We start from the raw sequence: 27,763 nt of genomic DNA, 5'->3' as shown, positions 1-27,763 counted from the left end.
GTGTGTCAAAGAGCACACAGCACTGCCCGAGTCCAAAGTGGAGGTAGTGTGGGAATGGGAGGGCTCCCTCAAGGCACAGGTGACACACGAAGAAAAAGGATTAGCCCTCCCGTGGGTGATTCCCTCAAGGGGCCTCAGGGAGCATCCAGGCCACCCAGAAGTGCACTCCATCCCCCGCACTGTGTTGGTGGGCGAGACACCTCCCCACTGACTGTGCCCTGCTCGCACTTCCCTCTGAATTTGCCATTTCTAACATCGTCTCCAAGTGTCTGTCCGTCATCCGTTGCCACTTCTGCCGGCGCAGGCCCTTCCACGTGCTTCTTGGAAGGTCCCACTCACCGAGTCTCTGCTGGCCTTCTTTTCCTTCATTCTCCCCACTTCCGTGCTGCCCTCAGCAGTCACCCAGCCCTCCCCAGCCCTCCCCTGATTCTCAGCCACTGAGTGCCGCAGGCTCCGGCTCCAGCTCTGCATGCTCACTTCCCCGCAGGATTTCACCCTCCTTCCCCCACAGCGAGCTCACCTCCTGACCTGCAGGCTCCCAAACCAAGGCCCACTGAGGCTCCCCGCAGCCCAGGTGCTCTGGGAATGGACCAGACCAGCCTCCCACTTAGGGACCTCACCATTTGGGGCACTGCCCGTCCCACCACTGCATCCCGGCCACACACCTCTCACCCTGCTCCTCCTGTCCAGCCAGGTGCAAACCAGCAAGCCCTCAAGCCTTCTCCCCTCCCAGCCCACCCTGCTTCCCTCCCGCGCCCGTCTGCCCTCCCTCCCCCAGGTGCACAGGGCCTGCTCCATGCCCCTTGTCCCACCACTTCGCGCCCTGGCTCAGCCCCCTCTGACGGGCCTTTCCCAGCCCATCCTGAGGCAGTCTGAGGCTGGGAGGACAGTCACAGGGCAAGGTGACCTGGTGTCCTCCCAGGGACATTTCATGGACCTCGGCATGACCAAGCAGCCCTGCTACCAGCCTGCACACTCGGCACCCTGCTCCACTCTCCCCAGTCCTGGCTCTTCGCCTCACCCTGCTCTCAGCACAGGGTCAAATGGCGGCTGACGCCTAGAGAGCACTGGGTATGAGCTTACACACCTCCTGTCACATGGCTCCCCAACCACCTGCTCTGCCTACATCCCATGTACAGGCCCCACGCGTGCCACCAGCCCCCTCCCCTGGTTCACGCTGTCCTGCCCCACAGCCTTCTGGCTCTGCTTCTACGTGGCCTGCCGGTTCCTGCCTCAGGACCTTTGCTCTGCCCCTCATCCCAGCTCTCAGACACGATGTCCCCTCAGAGGCCCTGTAGTCCACCCTGCCCACCATCCCCCATCCCACCACCTGCTCTGATGCCTTTGTAGCCCTCGTTCGATGCGTCTGTGCTGGAGCAGCGGTCTCGTCCACACCGTGTGCCCAGAGCTTGGCATGCACCTGCACACAGACAGACGTGCCCGAGTCCTCGGGTGCCGAATGGACAAATGAACACTCGGGAGGCTTCACAGATGAGGAGCCTGTGGCTCTCGGAGGTTCAGTAACTACCAGAGTCCAGCGGCAGCTCAGGTGTGTCCAACCAGCACAAGAAAAGCCACAAGACTTTTGAGGAAAATGAGGCTAGAGGCACAGTACTCAAAACATCATCAATGAAATATCTAAGAAGTCTCAACAGCCTAATAAAAACGATAGCACAGTTTTACATATGTTACATGGTTAAGAAATACCACAAATACTACAATAAATATGGCATTTGCCTTCAAGAAGACCTGAAGCCAGTTTATAGAAGTGGGCGGGGGCAGAGTCGTGGCTTGTGGGTTACTATGAAGTGAGTTGTCTGAAATCGGATGGGAAGTTGTGACCCGGATGTGGCGAGGTGTGGCTCAGCACAGAGAGGAGGCGGTGAACTGAGGCACTGGCAGATGTCTGAGGTGTGTGTGTTTTGCACGTTCCTATGTTGCTGTGGTCCATTCATCTGGGTGCAGTTTTTGCTTTCTGTTTTCACCCATTTCTCATAAACAAAATTGCACGTAAACAAACGGAATTTGCCTTATGTTCAAATTGCTCCTAAATATATCAACCATGTTGAAACAAATTCACATTTTCAAAACAAGCATTTTAGCAAACTGTATTTTTTTAGGATTCCCTCCTATAACCAGATTTTTCAGTAACACGACAAATTAAGAGAGTGCACCAGAGAAGGTACTCATCTACGTCATAAATTGTAGCATGAAATTCCTCAAGCTGGGGCTCAAGGACCCAGACTGGCCAAAGAGGGGTTCTGGAGTCAGAGTCTCCCAACTGCGGGACGTCAGCCTAAACACTGTGGTGCAAGACGCTAGGAAGAGAGGACTGTCACGGGGAGTCTAAGCATTGGTCAGCCCAAGCAGGTGTCCATCATCACCACCAAGCAAATGAGCTTAGCTCTAGCGAGTCCTCGGGTCACAAACCCAGGGCACAAACAGCAGATTCTAAGGACACTGGGTTTGGGAAAGTCTTTATTTCTGATCTGCTGAAGAAGGGAGGAGAGAAGAGACACTTTCCTAGGACCAGGCAGAAAAGGCTGGCCAAATATGTCACAGGGGGGTTTCCCTGGTGGCGCAGTGGTTGAGAGTCCGCCTGCCGATGCAGGGGACGCGGGTTCGTGCCCCGGTCCAGAAAGATCCCACATGCCGCGGAGCAGCTGGGCCCGTGAGCCACGGTCGCTGAGCCTGCGCGTCCGGAGCCTGTGCTCTGCAACGGGAGAGGCCACAGCAGTGAGACGCCCGCGTACCGCAAAAAAAAAAAAAAGTCACAGGAAGAAGTGGGGGCAACTCTGCCCCCCGATCCAACCGGAGCCCAGACCCAGAGCCCAGAGCCCCGCCCAGGGCTCACTTGCAGGCATGGGGACCAGGGCAGCCTCAGGGCCAAGGGCAGGAAGGTCTGAGCGGCTGCTGACAGGGGTGGCCAATGCCCTGTGCCAATCCCAGTATCTGACATGCAGCTTGGTGACCTTATCAGGCCAACCCAGCATGTGCATGTTGGCCTTGAGCTGCTCCCCTTCTAGCAGCTCTCCCTCTGCCAGCCCTGAGCGTGGGCAGATGGGACCCCAAGTGTCGGAAGTCTGTCACCACAACCAGGTGTTGAGCACCACGTGCAGGCCCCTACCTGACCTCAGCTCTCAGCCTCAGGGTCATCTGACCTTCAAGACAAACTCACTCCCCAGATGAGACAGCCCAGCCTGCCGTGACCTCACAGCCCCTCTCCCACCGCTCTCCAGATTCAGGCCTAAAACCAGGCCCCTCTGTCCCTGGCCACTTCCCTCTGTGTTCACAGAGATTCCTAATGAAAATCCCTCGTGAAAGTTCTATTCGATAGGGCTGAGCTGAGAGCTGGGAAGGCAGGTCTGCCCTCAGCCGCAGGGCCGGCAAGGGTCTGACACAGTGGCACCCGGAGCCGGAGCCAGGGGCGGGCACGGGCTGGGGGGCGGGCAGGCTGGTGTGGAGGCAGGGTGGCAGAGTGCCCGGCTCACGGGAGACGTGAGGACCAGGGAAGCGTGCAGTGGAGGGGCGGGCATCGTCAGGCATGAAGCCGGCGTGCGCTTTGAGGAGCTGCAGGTGCAGAGGGGAGGGGGCAGGCAGGGACGTCTGGACTCTACCTGGAGCCGAGGGGCAAGGGCAGTGGCAGGGCCAGGCAGGGCCCATGCACTTGCCCTGCAGGGTTCACCCAGAGCCCGTGGAGTGCTGGGAGTGGACTCGAGGACCCAACAGAGACGAGTGTCCTGCAGCCCTGGGGTCACAGGTCATGCAATCACGTGAACTGGTGGTTAAAGCTCCTCCCTTCACTCCAAAGCCTCCGAGCCTTACCGTCCCACCGGGTGTAAAATCCAAACCCCTGTGTGAGCCCCACACGCCGCCCTCTGCCTCTCTGACTCGGTTGCCACCTCTCTCTCCGTGGCTCATTCCCCTCCATCTCATAGGCCTCCTGGATGGTCTTCAAAAGTGCGGCAGGCCTGCTCGTGTGCCCAAGGCCTTTGCACTGGCTGGCCCTCTATCTAGAAGGCCTGCCCCTCAACATCCTAATTTCTTGTCCTGCCCCCGCCTCGAGGCCCCTCCCAAGTGTCGCCTTGTCGGGGAGGCCCTCTGACCACTCTGTACTGAAGGCCATGGCTTCCGCTTGCTCGCCCTTTCCCCGCATTACGCCTCCTCACGGCCTGCATCACCACCACCCTGGTCATCCTTCTCTCTGGCGACTGCTCATGGTCCCGCCGGGACATCAGCTCTGAGGCAGCAGGCCTTTGCTGTGTTCCCTGCACCAGTGAGAGATGGCGTCGATGGCTGCCGTGGAGCAAACGACCAAACGTACGGTCCTTACAGAAGCCACGAGAGCACATTGCAAGCCCACGTGGAAGAGGGGGAGACTGAAGCATCAGAGGGCCACGTGTCCTCTGGCCTAACCCTAGCCCTCGCTGGCAGGGCGGTCCTTAGCTCGGGCCCGTCAGATCTCAGGCCCCCCCCCCTCCACGCCCCTCTGTGCCCCCCACCCAGACTTTGAGAATGCCCTCCAGTCAAGGAACGGGGCTGGGGAGCCTGGGGTTCCCGCCAACAGCTTCCAGCCTGCCCTGCCCTGGGCAGCTCCTGCCATAGAAATGGAGCCAGAGAGAGCAGAGGTTCCTTGTTTGTTCCCTGCTGTCCCCCGCAACGGCACCTGGCAGGCTTTCAAGATCTCTGGGCTGATGAGAAAACTCATTTAGCTCTCCCTCTGTGCCAGACGTTGCCTTGCTATTTTACACACATTACCTCATCTAAGCCTCACAACAACAGTAGGAGGAGGGAGCGTTATTACCCCACTTGACAGACAAAGGAAGAGAGGATGCGGGCTGCCCCGGCCCACACAGCAAAGCTGGAGATGAGACGCCTGACCTCTCTGATGCTGCTGAAGGGGAACCCTGAGGGGGTCTCCCAAGCTGGGGTGTGAAGTGGGAGCAGGAATCAACTGAGGGTCAGGGTAGGGGGCACACGGGTCTGACGTGGGGCCTGTGGAGCCTGGGGGCCTGGACCCCAACCACACACGCCCAGCAGCCCTGGCTTCTAGCCCCCGCCCCTCTCTCGGGCTGACCAGCCCTCCTCCTCCTTGCTGCCCTCCAGATAACACTTCTCAAAAAGCTAAGAGGGCCCTGCTACCAACATGGAGACGTGGCCAAGGCTCCAGAGCCTGGCAGAGCCCTCCTGGCCCCTGCCCTGGCCTCTAGTCCCTGAGCCCTTCACGAGGGGCGATGGACGAGCCCCGGGGTTGGTGACCAAGGTCTCACTCCTAGAACATTCCGCCTCTAGCCGAGACCTGGACAGTCTTTCCTCTGAGGCTGCTCTTCCTGACTCTGGCTGGCAGGGCCCCAGATAGATGAGCAGGTGCCCCTGCTCCCCACAGGGCCGGCTGCCTTCCCACGGCCCTCCAGACTCAGGGAGGGCACAGCCGGCCCCTCAGAAACCCAGAGGCACGTCCTCCTCAGACACTCAGAAGGCCAGCTAGCACCTGGCCTGTTTCTACCGCTAGCCAACGCATCTTCTCCAGCTTCATGGTGGGAATTCTTTCAGAAGAGAGAAGAGAAGGTTGAATAAAGATGCACTGATACATTTCTTGAGCACCCACTGTGTTCCAGGGCCTGTACTGGGCTCTGGGATGCAGAGCAGAGTGTGCTGCGGTCCTTGTCCTCTCCGGGACACCACCCCGAGTCCTCCCTCTGAGTGGAGCCTTGATCCAGAAAGACCCCTTGGCAGCTGTGCAGAGAGGCTGCAGCAGAAAGGCTGAGGCTGGATGCAGGAAGAGCAGGCCAGAGACTAGGCAGCCCGCCCCAAGCCCCAACCTTGACAGCTGGGAAGATGCAGGAAGCATGGGCCCGTCGTGGGGACCTGGAAAGCCCAGGCACTTGGCATGGCTGTGTCTCGGTGCCTCAGCTGTAGGAGGAGGGGGCTGTACATCTGCCTGGGGCGGCGGGTGTTGGGACTGTTACAGCAGTGCCTGGAGGGTGCCAGCCGACTCCGTGGGAGCGCAGACTGGGCAAATGCCCCCAGGAGCTCCTTGCCAGCACCAGGATGTGACTGTGAGCCCACAGACCCTGAGGTTAAACAGGACGGAAATGATCACATGGCCGGTGTTGCTAGAACTGCGTTAGCCACGTGCAGACTGGCCCCTCCTCAGGAGGGGACAGGAGGTAAAACGGGGTGTGGACAGAGGGCTCCAGGGTGAAGGTGCCTGTTCTTCAGCAACTTAGTGCCTTGAGAAGGTGGCTTTAAAACCAAGTTTACTAAACCTACAAAGAATCCCAAGCCAAGACAGGAGCAAAGATCCCTGAAGGCCTTGCCAAGTTGGCATGCCGAGCTGAATCTAATGTGGCAAATCTGAATGGGGACAAACGGTGCAAAAGCCAGTGACCCAAGACCAGATGGGGGTCTGACTCAGCATAAGCAAGTGGGAAAACACTGAAGGTTTGTCTGCAGTGGATTCCTCATGAGCCCATGGGGAATGCAAAGCCAGAGCAGAGGCGTGGAGGTCCCCGTCACTCCTGCAGCCCTGACCTCCCTGTAGCAGGACCTGAGAACCATTCCACAGTGACACTGGCCGGGAGCTCAGAGGGAAGAGCAGGACAGAAGACATCGAGGGGTGGCCCCATGCGTGCACACCCCAAACTCCTGCCCCCAAACGCATGATCCAAATTAACGCGGGTCAATTTTTGGATGAATCCCTTGCTCGCCAGATTTTTGCTACTCTCAATCCCAAACTCAAACCTAATAGATTTGGATAATAAAAGAAACTGTTTATTTGAAATAAAAGACCAAAAAAAAAAAAAAAAAAAAAAAAGAGAAAATTAAAGAGAGCAAATGAAGCCTGAAGAGGGTGAGTACAAGGAAAGCAGCAGAAGGCTGCAGCTCAGCACCTGGGGGAGCCGGGTCTTCTGAGGAGAGGCTGGTGGCAGCAGAGGTACAGTGAGCTGCAACCAGGCAGTGGGGATAGCATCTGGCCCGTCCCCGGGCTTCCAGAGCTGGAAGGGACTGGGGAGCCTGCAGCTGCACCCCTCGTCCTGGGAGCTGTGGTGCCCCCATCTCCTCGTGACCTTCCCGCTCACTTCTCACACTCAGGAACCCCGCATTGGCCCAATGGCTCCTGCCAAACAGCCCTCCCTAAGTCCCCAGCGACTTCCAAGTCCCTAAGGCCGATGCACACTCTGTCCTCCTGTCATCTGGCCTCTCGGCGCCATTCTATTTCCTCAGCCCGTGGCTGTGCCAGCCCAGCCCCCCGGGCTCCTCCTCGTGTCCCTGTGGCATTTCCGTCCTGTGTTCTCTGCAGGCTTGTCCTGCTCTTCAAGGCCCAGGAGGCCTAAAGCCTATTGTCTTTCATGACTTACTGATTGCTGGGTGACCTCACCCACCGCTGTGGCTGCATGTGCCGTCTAGAAGCTGATGACCCCAAGTGGTATCTTGCCAGTCCACGCAGCGGGCTCTGCCCTGGGACCCGAGCGGTAACCACTGCCTCCCTGAATTCACTCCTCAGAGGCTTCACGGCACCCGCTCTCAGCAGCGCATCCAAACCTGACTCAGGGTCTTTGCTCTAAACTCGGTCTTGCTCCCTGCTGGGCGGGGCCCCCAGCAGCTGTGAGGCTGTCCCTGCTCACGCCCGTGCCCAAGACCAGGCCGCCGGGTACCCGCTGAACTTCCCTCCACCTCCTCCGCACCACTGCGTCCAAGGCACCCGCGCCGCTTGCTTGCGTGACTGTGGCGGCCTCCTTACTGCGCTCCATTCAGCGGCTCTTTCTCTCCAATCCATTCCCACGCGCCCTTCTCAAAGCCTTCAAGGGCTTCCCAAGGCCTTTAGGATGAAGATGAATGTAAGCCCTGCGGCCGCCAGTCCCCATCACAGCCTGGACCCTCTGTCCTCCGCGCCCCGCCCCCGGGGCCCCATCACAGCCTGGGTCCTCTGTCCTGCGCGCCCCGCCCCCGCCCCCGGGTCCATCACACGGGCCGGCCTCGTTCCTTCGGCCGCACACTGCCCTGGGGCCTCTGCACGGGCTGTTCTTCCGGCTGGAAGCTCTTCTCCCACCAGAGGCTCCTCCTTCGTGTCACCTCAATCATCACTTCCTCAGGGGAGGCTGCCCCGAGACGACTGGATCTACCCTACCGGCCGCACCCTCTCCCGGCACCACGCTCAGCATTCATCACGCTGGTAATTCGACATTTATGTGTGATTGTTCGATTCTCCGCTGCTCCCCACTGTACTTGATACGGCCGATACGGCAGGGACAATGCCTGATTATGACTAGGATCGAACCCCCAGTTCCTAGCACAGAACCCCCAGTTCCTAGCACAACGCCTGCCATACAGTCGGTGCTCAGTATACATATTTTTGGAGGAACGCAGCACTGGTACATGGGAAATACAGATGGTGTATCAGTCAGCGTTCTTGTATATTGAGAGGTTTATTTTAAGGAACTGGCTCACACAATCGTAGGAAATAGCACGTCCGAAGTCTGTGGAGCAGACCAGGAGACCAGAAACTCAGGCAGAATTTCTAGGACAGCATTGAGGCACAATTCCTTCTTCCCCGGAAAACGTCAGTTTTCTATTCTTAAGGCTTTCAAATGATTGTATAAAGACCACCCACGTGACTGAGGATAATCTGCTTTACTTAAAGTCAACCTTCAGAGCAGTGACTAGGCTAGTGTTTGACCAGATACCTGGGCAGCACCATAGCCCAGCCAAGCTGACACAGAAAATGTAACCACCACAGATGGCAAGGAGGGCATCAACCCAAGGAGAGGCCAACAGCGCGGTAAGACGATTGAGAGAGCCGTGACAGGCTTATTTTCACATGCTGGAGGAAAAACCAGCAGAGACGTTCTGTGAAGAGCTGAGGGTGTGCAGAGGGGATCTCTTCCACTGAAGAAATCTCAGCCCTGGTCCCCAGGGCCAGAGTGATTCAGCCAGGATTACAGTCTGGGGCGTCAGAGGAAGGTGAGGGCAGGCCCCCCATTGTGAGGTCCAGGTAGAACGCTCCACTCAGACTGGCCCCAGCCCTGGCTGATCTTCGACTCCATCCTCACCCCCACCCTCCTGCCAGGAGTGTGCCCTCTGTCTTATACCAGGACGTCACCACCCTCTCCTGTTCAAGAGCAGATGCCCGCAGAGCCAGTGGAGTTCACAAGGACATGGCCTCACTCAACTCCCAAGGTCAGGCCTGCAAATTTCTCTGTGTAGACTGCTCTAAAAAGGGGGAGTGCGATAAGGACTCAGAGATGTGAGTTCTTGGAACCCGATGAGGAATGCAGTCTTGGGTTCTTGAAGGACTATAGTCAGGAAAATTCAAGAACCCAGAGAATAGTGGGCACGCACCGCTGGGGAATTTGGAATAGGGGAACCTGAGTCATCAGAAATGGAAACTCCAAGCTATAGGGAGCCGATTGCTTAGACGAGGGAGCCCCTGGGCCAGCAGCCAGGGAAAGGCTCTCAGCACCTGGCATCAGAAGAAAGCATAGCCCAGTGTCCCGCTGTCCAAGATGTTAGTCCCCAGGAGAAGGCTGACAGCTAAATCCAGGTGCGCCCAAGATCCCAAGGAAAGGGCACCCTCTCCAGGAGGGCAGGTGATGAGTCTTCATTCAGCAGATGTTCACTGGTTACCTACCTAAACGGCACTCGGCCCTTTGCTGGATGCTGGCGAGTCGCACAGTCCTTGCCCTGGATGTGAAGTGAGTGAAACAGCGCTAAGGAGCTAACTGCACAGAGCCAGGTAAGTGCTGTGGAGGACACGCCTGCGGGGAAGCCTAGAGGGCGGCTGTTGGGAAGCTCCACAGAGGAAAGCCGGCTGGACAGAGAAGGGGTGGGAATGTTCCAGGCTGAAGCAGGGCCTGCGCTCAGGCCTGGAGGCACGGAGAGCTGAGCCTGGTAGAGCAGAGAGGCCTGGAGGAGGTGCAGCCTCTGACCTCACAATACCCAGGCCCATGGGCCAGCCTTGCAACTTGCAAACTCTAGTGCCCTCTTCCAGCCCGGGTAAGGCCCCGGGCCCTGGGCAGCCTCACCCTTCCCGCTGCCCTGGGGCATGTCTCTACTCACCAATTATGAGGGGCTCCGGCATCAGATCGAGAGGCTGGTGCGGGAGAACGAGGAACTGAAGAAGCTGGTGCGGCTCCTTCGGGAGAATCACGAGCTCAAGGTGGCGATCAAGATGCAGGCGGGTGGCCTGGGCATCAGCGGGTTCAGCAGCAGGCTGGGCGAGGCAGCGACCGGCCCTCCTCAACACCAGGGTAACTGCAAGGGGCCTGGGTTCAAGAAAAGCGGGGAGGGAAGGGTGAGACTGCACCCGAGAGGAGAGACTCTGTGCTGGGGTCTCGGGAAATCGTGGAGAGAAGGGCGGAGATAGCAACAAACACCGGGTGAGGGGAGGGCGAGGACATAGGGCAACCACGATAAAAGGACAAAACTAGGCACCAGTCCCATTCACCTGATGGCAGGAGTCCCTGCCCACCCACACACTCCTCCCCTCAGGTGAACTTCCAAGCAGCTCCACAGACTGAGAATTTCCCAGCCCTGGAATCCAAAGGTGCTGCCCCACTGGACCCAATACGGCACCCACCCTCAGCTTCCCCCCCTCCCCTCCATCCCCCCCCCCCAGCACCCTCAGCCCCCTGCCCCATCCCTCTCCATTCAGAATTTTCCACCGGAGTCTAGAAACCAAGGAGAGAAGCCAGGACTGAAGCTTGAGGTTTGAAGTCATTAGTGTGTGACAGCCCTGGGGCTGGAGAGGAGGTATGGGGCAGGGTGAGACAGAAGAATGGGCAGAGAAGTTAGGGGCGTTCACACAGAAGCTGCCCAGGGGCCAGCTCTCCCCAAGCCACCACATTCTGGCACAGAACTCCAGGGAGCACAGGAGTCCTAAAATCAAACCTGACCTTCCAGGTTGTTACAAAGGTTTATTTGTCAGGTAAGCAGATAGAACATAATTTAACAGTCATTAGCTTGACTGATAACTTTTAACTGACATATCATATGTAAGCTCTCGGCCAGGGGGAACCTGGGAGAAGGAAATTCAGTCTTGGAGGAAGAGAATAAGTTGTACTTTGGACAAACTGACTCTAAGACGTTCTCACGACATCCACCTGGAGCACCCAGGAGGCAGCGGAGGTATGAGCCTGAGGCTCAAAGGAGAGGTCAGGGCTAGAGAGAAAAGATCGAAGAGTCACTGATAACTGAAGCCGCAGGAGGGGTGAGACGATCTGGAAAGAGAGAGGAACAGTGAGGAGAGACTGGGGGACAAGTCCTGAGTCAAGACAGGTAGAGAAGCTGGCAAATGGGGCACTCAGAGAGACAAGGGACACCTCAAAAGTGTAATGTCACAGAAGCCGAGACAGCTTCGAAGGGGACAGAGTGTCAGCAGAATAAAGGCTGCCTGAGAGGTGGAGCAAGAAAGGTGCTAATGACCTGCGTTAGGAACCTCGGCTAGAGCAGCTTCAACCACGCTGTGAGCAGGAAAGGCCCAGGAGTGAGGTGGAGAGTGAGGGAGAAAATGGAGAGAATAGAGGGTTGACACTTCGTTCATGAAGTAGGGCTTGGAGGGGGCACCAGCTGGAGAGGGGCATGGCATCTGGAGCTGCTTTTCCTGATGGCAGAGACCTGAGTTTATTTCTATGGAAAGGGGAGATACAAAAGAGAAAAGGAATGCTTTACAGAGCAGAGGCTGCCTTGACTGAAGGAAGAGCATCCCGTCCACTGCCTGGGAAAGGAAGGAGGAAGGGTGAGTGAGGACACCAGGTGGGAAGCTACAAAACTCCGGAACCGTGGCTTCAATTTTCTCTGGAGAAATGTCATTCTCTGACAGTCAGGGTGGAGAGAAAACGATGGGGAAAGTCTGAAATAGAGTGAAAATGGCAGGAGGAAGCGAGAGGGGAACCGGGAGGTGTGTAACGGGCCCAAATGGTGCCGGCATGTGTGGGCTACGCAGGCAGCAGCCACCAGCCGCCTCCAGCAGCTCTGGGCTGGCGGGGGTGGGGACAGACATGGGGAAGGCAGGCAGGTGGCCATAAGGGCCAGTCAGCGAGAGCCTGGGCCCATCACGGAAGGGAGCGGACACCAGCCGGGCTGTCACATGACAAGGAAGTAAAGAGGCCAGCGTCCTAGAGACCTAGAGAGGCCGGCAGCGAGGGCAGAAGGCACGCCTCCGTGGTCAGAGCGGGTCGTCTGCGCGGCGGGAAAGCAGTAAACATTGCTGTTGGCTGGATTACTTTCACAGGGAAGAAAGGCCATGAGGTTCAGGCGCCGGCCTTGCGAACGAACGGGGCAGGGGGAAGGCGGAGCCAGGATGCATGAGGACTGAGGGCTCAGGGACTCTCTCGGGCCCGATATCTCGCAGACGGGAGATGCATGGGGCGTCGGGGCAGTGGGAGCAGAGAGGAAGTGAAGGCTGCGCCGACGGCTCAAGCCACTACAGCGGGGACTGCCCCGCACGCTGGCTCCTCCCTCCAGAGGGGTCGGGCCGGGGAAGGCTGTCAGCGCAGGTGGGCAGGAGGGCTTCTGTTGCCCTTTGTGCCGGGCGCCCTCCCCCACTCCCCCCCCTTCCTCACCTAAGCCCACCCTCCTCCCAGGCCCCCACCCGTGCTGCCCCCTCTGTCTTCTCTTGGGGGCTGCAGGCTGCTGGAAGCTTCCCTAGGCGGGGAGCAGCCTTCCTCCTCTTTCCCGAAGGGCGTTTACCAGCCCTACTCCTCACAACCTCCCTCCCCTCCCCCCAATCCTAGAGCCTTCATTACCCCCAGGGCCTGTTACCCCAGCAGGGCCTCCCTCCGCCCCTCAGGAACTGTCCCCGCCTCAGGACCCCTCCTCCCCCAAGTCCCAACCTCCCACCCCGGACCCAACCCTACGCCCGCCCTACCCCCACCCCTGACCCTACATCCCACCCCAGGGATTGACCCTAAGCCCCCTGGATCCATCCCTCGTGGGACCCCATCCCTCCCTCAGGACTTGCCTTCCTCTTAGGACCCTTGTCCCCCCTCAGAACCCACCCCCCTGGGGACCCCATCCCCCCTCAAGACCCACCTTCCTTTTGGGACCCCTGTCCACCCTCAGAACCCACGCCCTCACAGCCCTCCCCCCTCAGGACCCCATCCCGCCCTGCCCTTCTTTTAAGACCCTTGTCCCCCGTTGGAACCCGCCCCCGTTCCCCCCTCAGGACCCACCTTCCTTTTGGGACCTCTGTCCCCCCTCAGAACCCGCCCCCTTCTCAGGGCCAGTCCCCTCCTCAGGACCTCTCACCATCCCCCCTCTCCTTCTCACCTGCCGCCGCCCCGGACCTCTTGGAACCCTGGGCTCTAGCGGCCTTTGCTCACCCGTCTCGCCTCCTCGAGTCCTGCCTCGAGCAACACCTTCCCGCCCAGACCCTCAGGCCCCGCCCCTCAGGGCAGCCCCTTTACGATAGCTCCGCCCCTTGAGCGGCGCCGCAACTCTGGCCCCGCCCCTACGCTCGGGCTCCGTCCCGTCAGGGCCCACCCTGGCGCCCCGCCCCCTCCGACTGCCGGGTTTGATCCCCGCCACGTTGACTGTCCCTCGCCTTCGTCCCCGCGTGGACCGGGGGGGTCTCGGTGGCCGGGCCGCCCTTGCCCGGGTGTGGGCCCGGCCTGGTCCTCGCGGGGCCGACGTCCTCGCGGAGGGAGGGTTCCGAGGCCGGAGAGGCCACGGGCGGTGGGCAGGCCCGGGAGGGACCGCTGGGGAGGCTCTGCAGCCCGGAGCCCGAGGGCCGGCCAGGGAGAAGGCGCGAGGGCGCGGCCGAGTGCAGGACAGTGTGGCGGCCACGTCCTGACCGACGCGACGAGGGGCGGGAGACCAGAGTGGGGCCCCTCCAGAGTCCCGCCCTCGGCCTCGGCGGGAAGGATAGAGCTGCCCCTGTGAGGAGCAGCCTGGGGGAGGAAATCACAAGTTCGCTTAAACGGTTAAAACATTGTAAACTGCATTTGTAGATCTAAGGCATTTGCTTTTCTTTTTAGCTTCAATAGTCCGATGTAACAAACAAACCTTCCTGGACCCAAATAATTCTTATGTATAAAGTAAACATATAGGGCTTCCCTGGTGGCGCAGTGGTTAAGAATCCTCCTGCCAATGCAGGGGACACAGGTTCGAGCCCTGGTCCGGAAAGATTGCACATGCCACGGAGCAACTAAGCCCGTGCGCCTAGAGCCCATGCTCCACAAGAGAAGCCACCACACGGAAGAGCGGCCCCCACTCACTGCAACTAGCGAAAGCCCGCGCGCGGCAACGAAGACTCAAAGCAACCAAAAAATTAATTATTTTAAAAAGCTAAAAGAAACCTATATAGATGCAGTGAATCTAAGTTCTCTTTAAGTTTCTAATACTGTATGTAGTAAAGTACCTAGGAACATTTCAACTCGTAAATCTAAATCAGCAAAATATAAATTATAAGGTTAAAACAAACTTGCACATTTTGCATTACAATACAAAGCTATAGGACTGAAATCCCTTAAACCGAGGCTCGACCTGGGGCTCCTGTTGGCTCAGAGCACTCCTGTTCATGAGAATTCCCTGGAGGTCCAGTGGTTGGGACTCTGTGCTTTCAAATGTCCCCATCTCCCAGCCAGAGATTTCAACAGGCTGCTCCTGAGATTCTCATCGGTGACCCTAATGGGTCAAAAATCCATGGACATGGCTTCCCTGGTGGCGCAGTGGTTGAGTCCGCCTGCTGATGCAGGGGACACGGGTTCGTGCCCCGGTCTGGGAAGATCCCACATGCCGCGGAGCGGCTAGGCCCGTGGATAATCCTACACTGACCTTTTTTAATCATCAAGTTTTATCTGTGCTCATATATACATCATGTTCTTCATATTTATTGAACACTTTCTGTGGCCCAAGTACTGTTCTAGGCACTGGGAAATAGGAGCAAACAGACAAAGCCCTGCCCTCACGGAGCTTCCATTCTAATCGAGGGAAACAGGAAAAACCAATAAATCAATGGAGAATATCTTGGAGAGAGATAAGTGCTAAGGAGGACATAGTCCAGAGGAAGGGGAAGGAACGGGTGGGGTGAAGGAAACTGGTGATTTGGGATGGAAGAGCTCATTGAAGAGGTAACAACTGAAAGGACGGGTGGAAGTACGTGGCCAGCTGTGCACACGGGAAAAGCGTTCCAGGCAGAGGGAACAGCAACGCAAAGACAGAGGCAAGAGCGTGCCGGAGCATTTGAGGAACAGCAAGGAGGCCCGAGGGGCTGAAGAAGGTGCCAGGGAGAGACCAGGAGGAGAAGAAAGTCAGAGAGAGGACGAGCCAGGTCACGGGGGGACACTGAACCGCCTAGCACTCAGAATGAGACGGTGAGCTAGCTGGTGGGCATTTTAACTGGAACAGTCTGGCTGATGTGTGAGGGGAGAGGCCAGAAACAGGTAGCAAGCCAGGGGGCTCCTGCAATAATCCAGGCAGGGTAATGTTGGTATGGACCAGAGTTGGGAGGAGCACACGTGCTGGATTCTGGATATACGTACTTGAAGGTGTTGCAGACAGATGGGACGCTCGGGGCTCCTGAAAGAGAAGTGTTGAGGCTGCACAATTTGAAACCTGAGCCACTGAAAGAGCAAAGATGTCTGCGGCCGGCACGCCAGGGGGGCAGAACCCTGGGAAGAAGGGGGTCAGGCCACTGGGATGTGAGTCAGAGTCCAGCCCGAGAGTAAGCAGCCTGCGCTGGTCCAGAGCGTCTGAGCTGCATCAGCTCCTGCGGGGAAGCAGACTCTAGGTGGGCCTTGGGGCTGCCCCCGGGGGCAGAGGATGTGGGCCCAGAAGCACCTGGAGGAAGCCGGGTGACCGGGAACCTGGATGCCAAACCAAGACGGGATTTCAACAGGGAGGAACGTCCCGCCGCGTGGACACCACTCGCCACATGCGAGAAGAGCCACGTGAAGCGTGCGCTGGGTTCTGCAACGCGGGGTCACCGGCCCCTCGATCAGTGTTTGGGTGCAGGGATGGAGAAGGAGAAAATGGACTGAGATGCTGAGTTGGTACAACGCCCAGGGACGTCTGCAAGGGACACAGAGGACACCAGTGGAGGTGGGGACATCAGTGAGATGGAAACCAGATCCCCTGGGTCTCAGAGACCATGAGGACCTGGCCGCGCAGGCACCGTCTTCTCTCCCAAGTCCTGAAGACGCTGCCTGAGTGGTCCTTTCCCATGTCATCTGGACCCTAGGCTCCCCCAAGAGGAGACAGGCTGGGAAGGACAAACGCCCCGACTCGGGTGTCTGTGCCCCGTCACCCGTCTCTGCCGCACCGCCTGCTCCTTCCCTCACACCGTTCCTCTCCATGGGATACTTCCCTTTGGGCCACAAGCTTCACTGTCTCTTCAATCCTAAAGCAAAAATCCAAAAATGCCAAAGCAAGAAATCATAAAAGACTGGTTGATTTGATTCTGAAAATTTAAGTTATTTGTTTGGGAAAAAATAACAAAACTTAAAACAAAAATAAACGGCAGGACATCCTGGCACACATTGTGCAGGGCGGCGTCGGTGTAACAAGTCCCGGACTTCTCAGGGAATGTCAGACGTTTCTGAGGGGTCTTAAAGTGGATAGACTTAGCAGTGTGCATTAAGAACCTCTCAAATGTCTGTTTTCGGGGGGAAAGATAATAAAGATTTATATAGTAGAATTTTTGTCACTGGGAAAACTGGAGACAATTGATTCTCCCCACAGCCAAAACAGGCTCAATAAACAATGGCACGTGCACAAGACGGGCACCACCGCAGCTGCGATAAGCGCTGTTTTCCAGGAACGATGATGCTGAAGGTAGCCGTGGTGCAGGCCCAGTAGGGAGAGGCGGGGCACATAAGGACACGGGCCACGTACGCAGTCACCACACACGTGTGCGTGGCCTGGGAGCTAGGAATGGACTTTACCTTTTTAAAGAGCTGAGGGAAAACCCAAAGGAGTCTGCTGGTTCACGACATGCACTGAGTCCATGAAATTCTAATATCAGCACCCATAAGTAATGTTTTGTCGCCAAGCTTCCACATGTATTTGTTTCCGTGTTGTCTGTGGCTGTTTCGGAGCCGTGACAGCAGAGCTGAGTGGCTGCAATAGAGGCCGGATGGCCAGGAAAGCTGGAGCTCTTTTCACCAACTCTTTACAGAGGGGTTCGCCAGCCCCTGAGCGACATAAACACGTGGAGAAAGTCTTCAAGCCTTCGCGGAGCTTTGCTATATGATGGACGGTGGGATAACAGGACCACCAGCGGTTTTCATCTTTTCTGACTTTTCTGTATTTCCATTCTTTCCCTATAATAAGCATGTACTGCTTTTTGTTTTTAATGTGGAAGTTTTCAATCAAACTGCACACTCACAGAAACCTTTCCTGCACCCTCCCTAGGGGCCTTCTCCCCCAAACAGCGGTCACTCGGTCATCCGAGGGCAGTCTCCTCAGGAACCCAAGGGCAAATGGGCTCCCAGGCCCCACGCAGGGGAGAAGCAACACCCCCTCCTGTGCCTGCATCCCCGGCGACAGGCAGGCGGGGGCCCTGTACGGGCCAGGCACACCCTGGGCTCCACGGGAGGCTCCCAGCAGCTTTGAGCTCTGGCCTCCCTGAGGGTCCCCCACGTGGTGAGGCTTGGCCGTCCCCAAGAGGACAGCAGTCAGGAGGCCCAGGCCTACTCCGCCACCACCTGGGAACAGAGGGGTCCACTTGGCGACCTACGTGTTCAGACCCTCCTCTCCTCAGTGAGGGGTCAGCGGCTCAAGGCAGTGGGCCTGTCTGAGGGACAGGCAGCGTGGAAGGTCCTGGTGGCTGGGGGGCCGGCGTTTACAGAGGTGATCCTGGGAGGGACCAGGCTCCCTCGGAGCACAGGGATGAGGGGCCAGACCCTCACGTGGGATCCACTGGGCAGCCCCACAGATGCCCGCTTAGAGGTGAGGCTCAGAGAGAGTTGGTCAGCTCATCAGAGGCACATGGGCATCTTGGTGCAGGCCCTGCCCCAGTGGGGAGAGAGCCTGGGGTCTCAGTGCTTTCTCCGTGTCCCCCAGGTGTCTTCCCGCCCCCGGCCCCGGCAGCAGCAAACGAACCCGTCCTGGAAGAAGTGGGGATGGTGGCTCTGGTGCCCCTGGCCGACACGCTAGACAGCCCACAGCCCAGCCCCGCGGCAGGTCCCGTCCTGAGCGCCTGGATGGGCCCTCTCAACGCGCTGCTGCCTAGCCTGGGGCGCATCTCACAGAGCAGCCCACTCTCCAGCCTCCTGACCGGCCCCCTGAGCGGCCACCTGGCCAGCCCCGCGGCAGTGCCCCTGGCGGGCACACCGGCCAGCTCCCTGGGCCTGCCCTCAACTGGCCCCCTGACTCCAAGCAGCCCCCTGACAGGCCCCCTAGCTGTGCCTCAGAGCAGCCCCCTTATGGACCCTGTAACAGGTTCGGTGGCCCTCTCTCTGAGCAGCCCCCTGCTCACCTCCACGGCTGCCCCCCTAGGTGTCTCTCAGAACCTTCCGGCCAATCCCGTGAGCAGTCTGGTGCTGTTGGAGGCCCCAAGGGTGTGGCTGGCAGAGCCGCTCCAAGGATGCCCCTCTGGATCCCATCCCTCAGCGGGTGGGGGGCCTGCTGCCACCGCAGAAGGTAACCGGTGCAGGGGGGAGGGGCAGCGGGGGGCCCAGGGGGCGGGGCCCCTGCCAGGCTAGTAGGCCCTGGCCCTGCCTCGCTCTAACCCTCCTCCTCTCCTTTCTGCCCCTCCCCCACGTCGCTAGCCCCGCTCTCCGCTGAGCACCCCCAGCCCGCCCAGGAGCCGGAGCCCCTCAGCATGATGTCTGTGGGTGCGCCCATCCAGACCTCCACGCCCGTCGGTCCCATGGGCACACCCAGCCCTGCGACAGCCTTCTCCTATGGCACCCCAGACGCCCGGACACAGCCTGGTGGCCCCCAGGGACAAGCGGTCTCTGCCTCTGTCCCTGCCTCGGCCACCTCCTACAGCATCACCGTCCTCGCCTCTGCCCTCACTCCCGCTCCCCAAGCTGCCACCAGCTATAGGCCCTCAAGCACCCCACACCCCTTTGCCCGCACGCACCGCTCCCCGACCCGGCCCTCGCCCACCCTCCACTCCCCTGCACACAACCCCCACTCCCCGCCTCGAGCCTCGTCCTCCCCGGCTTCAGTCAACGACACCCGAGGTCCACGCGTGGCAGAGCCGTCTCGGAAAAGCATCCTGCAGTTGGAGCGGAAGCTAGCCCACCGGAAGAGCGGCAAGTTCCCTGACAGCTCCCGACGTCAGCACGAGTCTGGGGTCTCCTCGGCTGCCCTAGGAGACCTCCCAGGCACCCCCCTGGGCTGCTGACCACGGTCACTGACCACTCCCTCCACCCCTTGTTGTTCCCAGAGTCGAAGCAGCTGGCCTGGGAGAGGCTGGTGGGGGAGATCGCCTTCCAGCTGGACCGCAGGATCCTGTCCAGCATCTTCCCCGAGCGTGTCCGGCTCTACGGCTTCACGGTCTCCAACATTCCGGAGAAGATCATTCAGGTGTGTTGTGCCTACCTGCCGCTCACCGCCTGAGGGCCTACCCCGCCACCTGCAGGGCTGGGGACGGCCTTCCGGCGGCCCCTGCACTCCAGCTAGGCAGAGCACATCAGAATCTGCGGGCACTCTGGGATGGAGGAAACACCGCACTCAGTCCAAGTGGCCAGCAGGTGTCCGCGGCATCTGGCAGCAGGAGTGTGTGGTCCCAGCCACACGGGCGGCCTTCCCAGAGGGCAGAGCAGCAGAGGGGCCCCAGCACTGTCAGGCCTGTGAGCTCCCATTTTGCCACTGCCATGGCCTCGGGTCTGCCAGGCCCCGCTCCCACGGGCCCTCCCCAGACTGGCAGAGCTGCCGCCTTATGCCTCTCCCTCGCCCTGTCCAAGTCCTCAAGTGTCACTGGGGGGCGCAGGGGAGGCAGTTCTCAGAGCCTCTGAGCAGCTGGCGGCTTGGTGGCCAGGGTCTTCAGGCCGGGCTCGTTCCGTATTCCCAGCATGCCCTCCACTGAGCCCGCTCCCACTGAGGGACACAGAGGACGATGTTTCCCAAACACGCTTGGGCGCGTCTCCTCGCCACCACGTGTAGGAGGCACGGTGGAGTGGGAGCCGTCGGGGGCTTGGGCTGCGCCGGGGCAGGATGAGCCGCTGCGCGCCCTTCCCCACCGACGCGCCCACTCGGGTGGAGCGGGGGTGGGGCAGGGGTGGGGCAGGGGTGGGGCAGGGGGGCGGGCGTCGGCGCCGCGGCCGTTCAGCCGTTTACTCTGCCCTCGCGAAGTAGCCCTCGGTGCTCCCGGCCCCTACCTCTCTGGCCGTCCTTGTCCGTGGATGGACTGTGGCTCTGGGTCTGTGAGTGGGCAGGAATCACGTTCAGTTACAGTGGGCTCATCTGTGTCCCGGTTTGAGCTTGCCTTCTCCTTTTGTTAAGGTGTCCGTTGGTTAGGTTTGTAATTTTAATGAGACCGAAATAATCCACGTTTTTTATCCACCTTTTCCTTTTTTTTTCTTCTTTTTTTTTGGCCGTGCCACGTGGCATGCAGAATCTTAGTTTCCCGACCAGGGATGGAACCCGCGTCCCCTGCAGTGGAAGCGCAGAGTCTTAACCACTGGACCACCAGGGAAGTCCCACGTTTTCCTTTATTGTTTGTACTCTTCGAGTCCCATTTAAGGCTGGAGCTGCCAGCCCCGCCTCGGTCCCCTCTCCCAGTCCCACGAGTGTGGGCTCCAGGCTTGCAGGTCTGGCCCTGCCCAGGTGACCGTGTCCTAATCCTGGGAGGCCAAGGGAGCCTGGGCATCTCTTCTTCCAGATCGTCGTAGCTCCTCTTGGCCCTTCGCTCTTCAATATGAATTTTAGGATCAGTCTGGCAAGTTCCAAGAAAAATCTAGTTCAAATTTTTAGTTTTTCATTGGTTTATAGGTTGAACTGGGGAAGTTTCCCATCTTTGCCATGTTGGCTATCCCTGTGTTGCTTGTGTCAGCGGGGCCAATTTTGGCCGTGTTGGGTTTGACGACCCTTGACTCCTATCCTGGACCACGGCCACCACTGCTGTGCCATGAGTGCAGCCTGGCAGCGGCTGTTTAAAAATTGGCAGATGACGCGGGAGAAGCACAATATTTATGTCTCTAAAATGCTGCATCTGATATCTAGTTGGCAAAGACTACACTTAATCATAAGTGAAAGTCTAGTTGCCCACATAGAAGTTAGACATCAAACTGCGGAGAGAGGTTTCTGGTTGTTTGAAACTGCTGTTTATAGGGAGGATAAGGTAGACCCTCCAGGAGGGTGTGTGCTGTGCGGGTCCTCCCCTTCCATGCCGCTCTCCACCTTGCCTGCGAGTTACCGCTTATGCCGGAGAATTTAAGTCACGGCACTAAATGGCAACTCTTTAGAGAAGAGGCAAGAAAAGGAAGCAGAATGTACGTAAGGCAATTTTTTTGGTATGTAAGGAAGTCGAGGAGCTTGGTGCCCCTGAGCCTGTGCTTCAGCCTCCACCTTGGTGGCCTCTGGGTGGTGGTTCTCACCACAACACTCACCTGGTCATTCTGCCCATCGGCCACCGTCACCAATTCCATGGCCTCCGGCCCCATGCACCTTCCATCCAGCAATGACCAGAGCTGCCAGGATCATACACTTGCTGCCCTTGTTCCCAGGAAGCTGCTCCACTGCAGCCCACCTGCACGGAAGCTGTCTTCAGGATAGCCCCTGGCTGGCCTTCTGTGGGGCCCACTGCAGGCTGACTGAGGTCTGGTCCCACCTGAGGATCATAAAGATGCTTCCTGGTCTCAAGCCACCCTGCCTACTTGGCTGGATCATTCGTTGATTCCCATCTGCATTTAATTCCACTTTGCCCAGGCTTTTACTTCCCTTCATCAAGACATCTTGTTTATTTCTCTGCACATTGAACTCCAATGTTGGCGGTTGCTAGAACCCCTAAATTCTACCTAGATTCACCAAACCAGGTGAAACCTGGTGTCGGCCAACTGGGGTCCTTTGCTTCCCGAATGCCGTAGAGCTTTAACGCTGAAAACTGTAATGGAACCCGATATTCAATAAGGACTCGTTGACTTTTTTCATAGAACGTGGCTATCTACTTTTGTGTAAGTTCGCAGACAGTTATGCTGTCTTTTAAGCTCAACTGAAAGTTATCCCAGTGCTCATTACTGTCAGTTCTTCTACCCAAACACAAAGATCTGCTCCACGGGAGATGCTCTGTCTCTCTTCCTTTCTGTGCCCTTGTCCTAGGAGACCCTGAGTCCAGCTGCATCAGTGTGAGGGTGACTGAGGGTGGTACCTCAGTCCTGCCCGTGGTCCCCCCCGGATGCTCTCTAGGCCAACGCATTGGCCTGCTCAGAACATTTTTGATTTCTGTGTACTGATTTGTTATTTAGCTACCTTGTCAAACCCCCTCGCTAGTTTTGATAGTCTGTATATCATTTTGGCTTTCCTCTGTAGACAATCATATCATATAGCACTTAAAAAAATTTTTTTTTGTTTTGGCCGCGCTGGGTCTTAGTTGTGGCATGCGGGATCTTTTAGTTGCGGCATGTGGACTTCTTAGTTGCGGCATTCGAACTCAGTTGCGGCATGCATGTGGGATCTAGTTCCCCGGCCAGGGATCGAACCCAGGCCCCCTGCATTGGGAGCTCAGAGTCTTACCCACTGGACCACCAGGGAAGTCTCATACAGCACGTTTTAAAAGCAGATCATAAGGCAACCTCATCTTGTCTCTGACGTGATTACAAACACACACGTCTGGTCTTCCAGTTAAGTGCGATGTGTGTTCCAGGCTTTTTGCCAGATCTTCTTTCGACAAATCAGTCAGAATCCTTGGTTGCGCATAACAGAATCCACACTAGCTGATATAAGCAGAAAGGGGTTTATTATAAATGTTTAGGTGTTCAGACAGGCTCCAGGAAGGACACCAAATTGGGCTTGCCTGCTACACAGCCAGTAAAAATGCCAGAACGGCAAGGGAGTGAACACGCCATCGTCGTTGCTGCCCCGGGAACAGCACGCACACACCTAGTCGGATGCCTGCAGTTTGGTACAGCTGCCCCGAAGAACCAGTGCCACAGCCAGTGCACTCTCCAGAGAGCCCAGTCCCCTGCCTGCACTGTCTCCTCCAGGAGACGAGGTCCACGCACCTGTACTTGCTGGGCGGAAACCCAGGTCAGAGGGGTACCTAAGCCACAGGGGAGTCTGGAATAGGTGATGTTTAGCGTCCAGCCTCTTAGAGTTCAGGAAGGTGCTAGAATGCACTAGGACAGAAGCCAGGTGAGCCGCATTCAGCGTCTGCCTCACCAGGTGAAGAAGTTCCCTCTTCCTCCTTCGTTCAGAGTGCTTGGTTTTTTCTTACTCATGAACAAATACTGAACTTTTTAGAATGTTGTTTCTCTCTCTCACTGAGATGACCACACAGTTTTCTTCCCCCTCCCTTTTCTGTTAACATATTGATACACATGAGAAGATACTCCGCTCATAAACCACACTTCATCCCTGGTGTTTATAGGTGCCCTGGGAGGCTCTGTTTGCTGCTTATGAGTTCTGCAGCTTCGCTACATTTTTAGAAATCGTGCCAAGTTTCTGTGACAGGAATACATGGCTTAATAAGCCAGAGGTTTATCTCTCCACAGGGTTGTGGGGCCCTGTTGACCAGCCCCTCGCACACGTCAGGGTCCCCAGGGTCCCCGCGTCCCGGGACTCGGCCTGGGGGGTGGTGCTCGAAGTCCCAGGCTCCTCCCCTTGGCTCAGACTTAGTGACATCAGGTCCCCCTGCAGGATGGTGGGACACATGGCGGTCTCAGCTGGGCATTTCATTACCTAAAAGAAGGGGGAGGCGCTGCCCTGTTCAGTGGAGGGTGTGGGCTTTGCTCATCCTCTCTATTGATCCTTCAGATTGTGTTTCCTCACTTCTCATTATTATTTCCTCCCTTCTCCTTCCGTTAGCTTTGCTTTATTTTCCTTTCTTGGGTTGAGCTCTTAAATCATTTTATTTATATCTCTTTTGTTTTTAAATAACTACATTTAGGACAAGGAAGTTCCTTCTGGTCAGGGAGATATTCAAAATACTCAACAACCAGTACAAGGGGAACACCAGCCAGAGTGGATCCTGCTCTAGGATCCAGGCAGAGCGGGAGGCTTCTGCTGTTTAAGGCTGGTTGGGGAAAGCGACGGTCTCCCGGCAGCCCCGGCTATGTCCGCCAAGGCTCCAGCCTGACTCTGGTGGCACTCTGGCTGCAGCCCTGCAGGCTAGAGGGGTGGTGTGTGGCTGTTCAGGTCTGACTATCTCACGAACTGCCTTGCATTTCCTCTCTAAGCCCTGAGTCCGTCGGGACCACCATCTGAGGGGCGTCTGGCTGCCTGTGAGCGTTGGCTCCTAACACGCCTGCCCTGTGTGTGGAGAATGAGGGCCGCACCATGCTGGTTCTCTGGTATTTGCTGCCATTTCCCCTTTCACTGAGCGCATGGTCGGTGCTGTGTGTGGTCCAGGACGGAAAGATTGCGTGATGAGCACGTGTGCTGGGTCTCGCAGGTGTGAGTCTATGTGCCTCCCCGCGCCCCCGCCCCCCACATATCCCCTCCAGCACCAGGCCCTGCGGCTTCGCCCTGTAAAGATTCTTCCCATCCACTCTGATTTTCTCCACGTCCACCTCCACATCTACATTCTCTCCTCCACTCCTACCCCGTGGTCCAAACTGCTGTCACCTTAACTGGTCCACAGCTAGCTTGCTGCTCCACCTGTTCAGGCCTGGCTAGCGTCAAGCATTCAGAATATGCCAAGCGGGCACCAGACACAGTCTCTGCCCTCGGGGAGCTCACTATCTCCCTCCGAGGGCTTCAGTCAACAAGAAAAGCCGTCAGGAGCTCTGCCTCTCGTCCCTCTCCCCACCCAGACCCGGGCTCACCGGGGCCAACTTCACCGCCCTGGGCGGTGACCCTGTAGACATGACCCCCGTGCAGCAGAGCTGGCTGGCCCGGGTGCTGTGCTCGACGCCCCCAGAGATGTTTCCTTTGTCCTCACAGCAGCGCTGTCGGGCGGTGCAGTGTTTCCTGCAGTCCCAGCAGGGAACGCGAGGCTCACACTCAGCGTGGTGACGGCCGTCGAACCCGACTCTCCCCGGGGGCCCTGCTCTGCACCCGGCGTCCTGGCACCTTCCGTGCCATGCATGCTGCTCCTCAGCCTGGAAGTTTCTTCCCTCCATTGTCCTTGTCCTTCAGGCCTCGCTTCAGCGACCTCTCCCTCCAGGACCCCATCCCCAGTGGCAGCGCTCACAGTACCATCCCTCTACTGGGCCGCGGCCTCACTGTAAACTCTGAGGGCCTCTTGCTCACACCTGAACTGGGAGGGCTCGGAGATCTGCAGAGTGAGGATGGATGGACAGAGCCCTTCACCCTCTCTCGCCAGCTTCCGTCCATCCCCTGCCAGTGGTCAGCATGATCTCTTAAAACCACAAAGCCCACCAGGCGTCTCCGAGCCTTTAGGACAGGGCACTCCGCTCAGGCCTGCAGCTTCTCAGGGGAAGCCTGAGGGGACTGGGGGCGGGGACCCACACCCACTGCCCCCGTGCTGTTGGGGTGCTTGTCCTACTCTTCCCCACCCACTCCCCCTTGTCGCCCTCCACTCTCAAGGGGTCACTTCCTAGGGGCAGCCCTGGCCTCGTCTCTCAGCGTAAATGTGCCCCCGTCGGACTCCTGCTCGTGTCTTAAGCTCCATGTGCCCAGCCTGGCACACAGCAGGAGCCCAGCCACGGCCATGGGTGAGCAGGTGACGGCTCTCGATGCCCCCGCAGGGGCCGAGGCTGAACGCTATCCACCGGCTTGCTCCCCGGTCGCCCCGGTGTGAGCAGCTGCAGGTCCGCTTGCTCACCCACAGATGCCGGCTGAGCTCCTGCCGTCTGTCCCACCGGGGCCTGGAAACAGGCGAATGGAAGAAGATTCAGGCGCCCAGGTCAGGAAGCCAGGCCCGTCCTAGTGTCACCAGGCAGCAGAGGTGCGAGCCTAGGGCTCTGGGGGCCCCTGGGCTGAGCCCAGGCATCAGCCTGGTGCTCTGCTCACGTGACCATCCGGGGAGCGGACAGGGAGGCCTTCCTGGAGAAGGCGGTGCCTGAGCAGACTGTCCCGGCATCCCTAGCAGGTTGGGAGCCAGCCTGGTGGACGTCTGGGGACCTGCGGGAAGAGGGTGAGCAGGGCCAGATCCGGTCCTTGCCGGTCCGCCCTGGCCCTGGAAGTTGGAGCAGTGGAAAGTGCAGGGGGGCTCTAGCGGGGAAAGACCCTGTCCCACTACATACACTTCAGACCTTCGTTTTGCAGGCCTGGGGGCAGCGGTACCAGTGACAGATACCTAATTTGCGGGACCCAGTGCACACAAAAACACAGGGCTCCTTGTTCAAAATTATGAAGAACTTCAAATGGCTACAGCAGAGACAGCTGAGGCCCCAGAAGGCAGTGGAGGGAGGGACGGGGCAGGGGGGTGACGCTGCGGGACTCAGCTCAGCCCGGCAGGGCGGTCACAGGTGATGAAGACGGAGGCAAAGAACCGGGTTGCTGGCAGACCCCGGGTCCAGGTGCTAGGAGCCAGCACCCGGTGGCAGCAGACCCCGGGTCCAGGCGCTGGGAGCAGCACCCGGTGGCAGCAGACCCCCAGCGCTGGGACTCAGGGCCCTGGCTCTGGGCCTGGGGTCATCGGTGCAGCATGAGGGGTGGGAAGGGACGCCCGCAGGGGGGTGTGCAGGCCACGGGGTGCTGAGGAGGCAGCCTGGGGTGCTGGGATGGGGGGCCCGGAGGAAAGGCTGAGAGGAAGCGGGGCAGGACCCAGGAGGCGGTGGTGTCTTCTGGGTCGGGCAACCCTGGGGGCTTTGGGAGGCCCCCTCGTCTTTCATCACCCCCAGCCATGCTCTCTGTCCCCAGCTCCTGTGGCCCCCACTCAGTCCGAATCCCCGGTGGTGGATGGAGCAGGTGATGGGGCCTCTGGAACCTCTCTGCTCAGGCTCAGCCCACAGGGCTCCCCTCGCCCTAGAGCCCACAGGCGTCTCTCTCAGGGCCTCCAGGACACCCCCCTTGAGGACACTCCCTCGGATCGGGATCCTCCCACAACCATACCCCCTGGCCTCTGTCGCCCCTCACCTGCCCGCCTGCTTATGTGCTGCGGTGGGGCCAGAGGGTCCCTGACGGCTGCTGTCCCCTCAGGCCTCCCTGAACCCCAGTGACCACAAGCTGGATGAGGAGCTGTGCCAGACACTCACACAGCGCTACACGAGCATCATGAACCGGCTGCAGAGCCTGGGCTACAACGGGCGGGTGCACCCGGCACTGACCGAGCAGCTGGTGAACACCTATGGCATTCTGCGGGAGCGGCCCGAGTTGGCCGCGTCCAAGGGCGTCTCCTACACTGTGGATTTCCTGCAGCGCGTGCTGGTGGAGACCGTGCACCCCAGCATGCTCGCCGATGCGCTGCTGCTGCTCTCCTGCCTCAGCCAGCTGGCGCATGACGACGGCAAGCCCATGTTCATCTGGTGATGCTGGCTCGCTGTGGCCCGCACCTGGGTGCACAGCCATTAAAGCTCGCCTCGGACGCTGGCCTCTGGGCCTGGGCTGGTACTCCTGGGTGGTGCTGCCTCCTCTGGGGGGCTCGCCAGCGCCCCCTCCCCAGCTCCCCTTCAGTCCTGCCTGCCCTGTAGGTTCATGCCCCTTCCAGGGCCCCTGGGGAGAGCCCCAAGACCAAAGCTCAGCAGCTGTCTTACCAAGGGGGATGTTCCAAAGGCCCCAAAGCTGGCCTGGCAGTGGGAGCACAGGAGCC

At 58.6% G+C, this 27,763-nt stretch overlaps 2 protein-coding genes across 2 annotated transcripts in view; one reads left to right on the top strand and one right to left on the bottom strand.

Moving 5' to 3' along the window:
* PARP10 (poly(ADP-ribose) polymerase family member 10) overlaps positions 1–10,255 on the bottom strand; it is a 41,352-nt gene extending 31,097 nt beyond the window's left edge. The window contains exon 1 of the mRNA XM_029202173.1: positions 10,060–10,255. The gene's annotated coding sequence lies outside the window, so the exon portion shown is untranslated. The remainder of the gene's footprint in view (positions 1–10,059) is intronic.
* SPATC1 (spermatogenesis and centriole associated 1) lies at positions 10,046–27,538 on the top strand. The gene is made up of 5 exons (XM_029202243.1): positions 10,046–10,256; positions 18,004–18,582; positions 18,711–19,226; positions 19,337–19,476; positions 27,154–27,538. Exons 1-5 carry the CDS (start codon positions 10,046–10,048, stop codon positions 27,481–27,483), a joined length of 1,776 nt encoding a protein of 591 aa, XP_029058076.1. The 3' UTR covers positions 27,484–27,538.
* Positions 27,539–27,763: the final 225 nt, after the last annotated feature.

The sequence above is a fragment of the Monodon monoceros genome, unplaced genomic scaffold (assembly GCF_005190385.1).
Source record: "Monodon monoceros isolate NGI ecotype Baffin Bay Population unplaced genomic scaffold, NGI_Narwhal_1 Super_Scaffold_5, whole genome shotgun sequence".
In the NCBI taxonomy this organism is placed as follows: Eukaryota; Metazoa; Chordata; class Mammalia; order Artiodactyla; family Monodontidae; genus Monodon; species Monodon monoceros.
Note: the sequence above shows the minus strand (reverse complement) of the source record. Positions and strands in the feature narration are given on the sequence as shown.

What these genes read in the sequence shown, in the direction of transcription:
- SPATC1 (XM_029202243.1), top strand. Translation starts at nt 10,046, where the DNA reads ATGTCTCTACTCACCAATTATGAGGGGCTCCGGCATCAGATCGAGAGG. An exon ending in GTTCCCTGACAGCTCCCGAC is followed by an intron (nt 19,227 to 19,336) that starts GTCAGCACGAGT and finishes TGTTGTTCCCAG; the next exon opens with AGTCGAAGCAGCTGGCCTGG. An exon ending in TTCCGGAGAAGATCATTCAG is followed by an intron (nt 19,477 to 27,153) that starts GTGTGTTGTGCC and finishes CTGTCCCCTCAG; the next exon opens with GCCTCCCTGAACCCCAGTGA.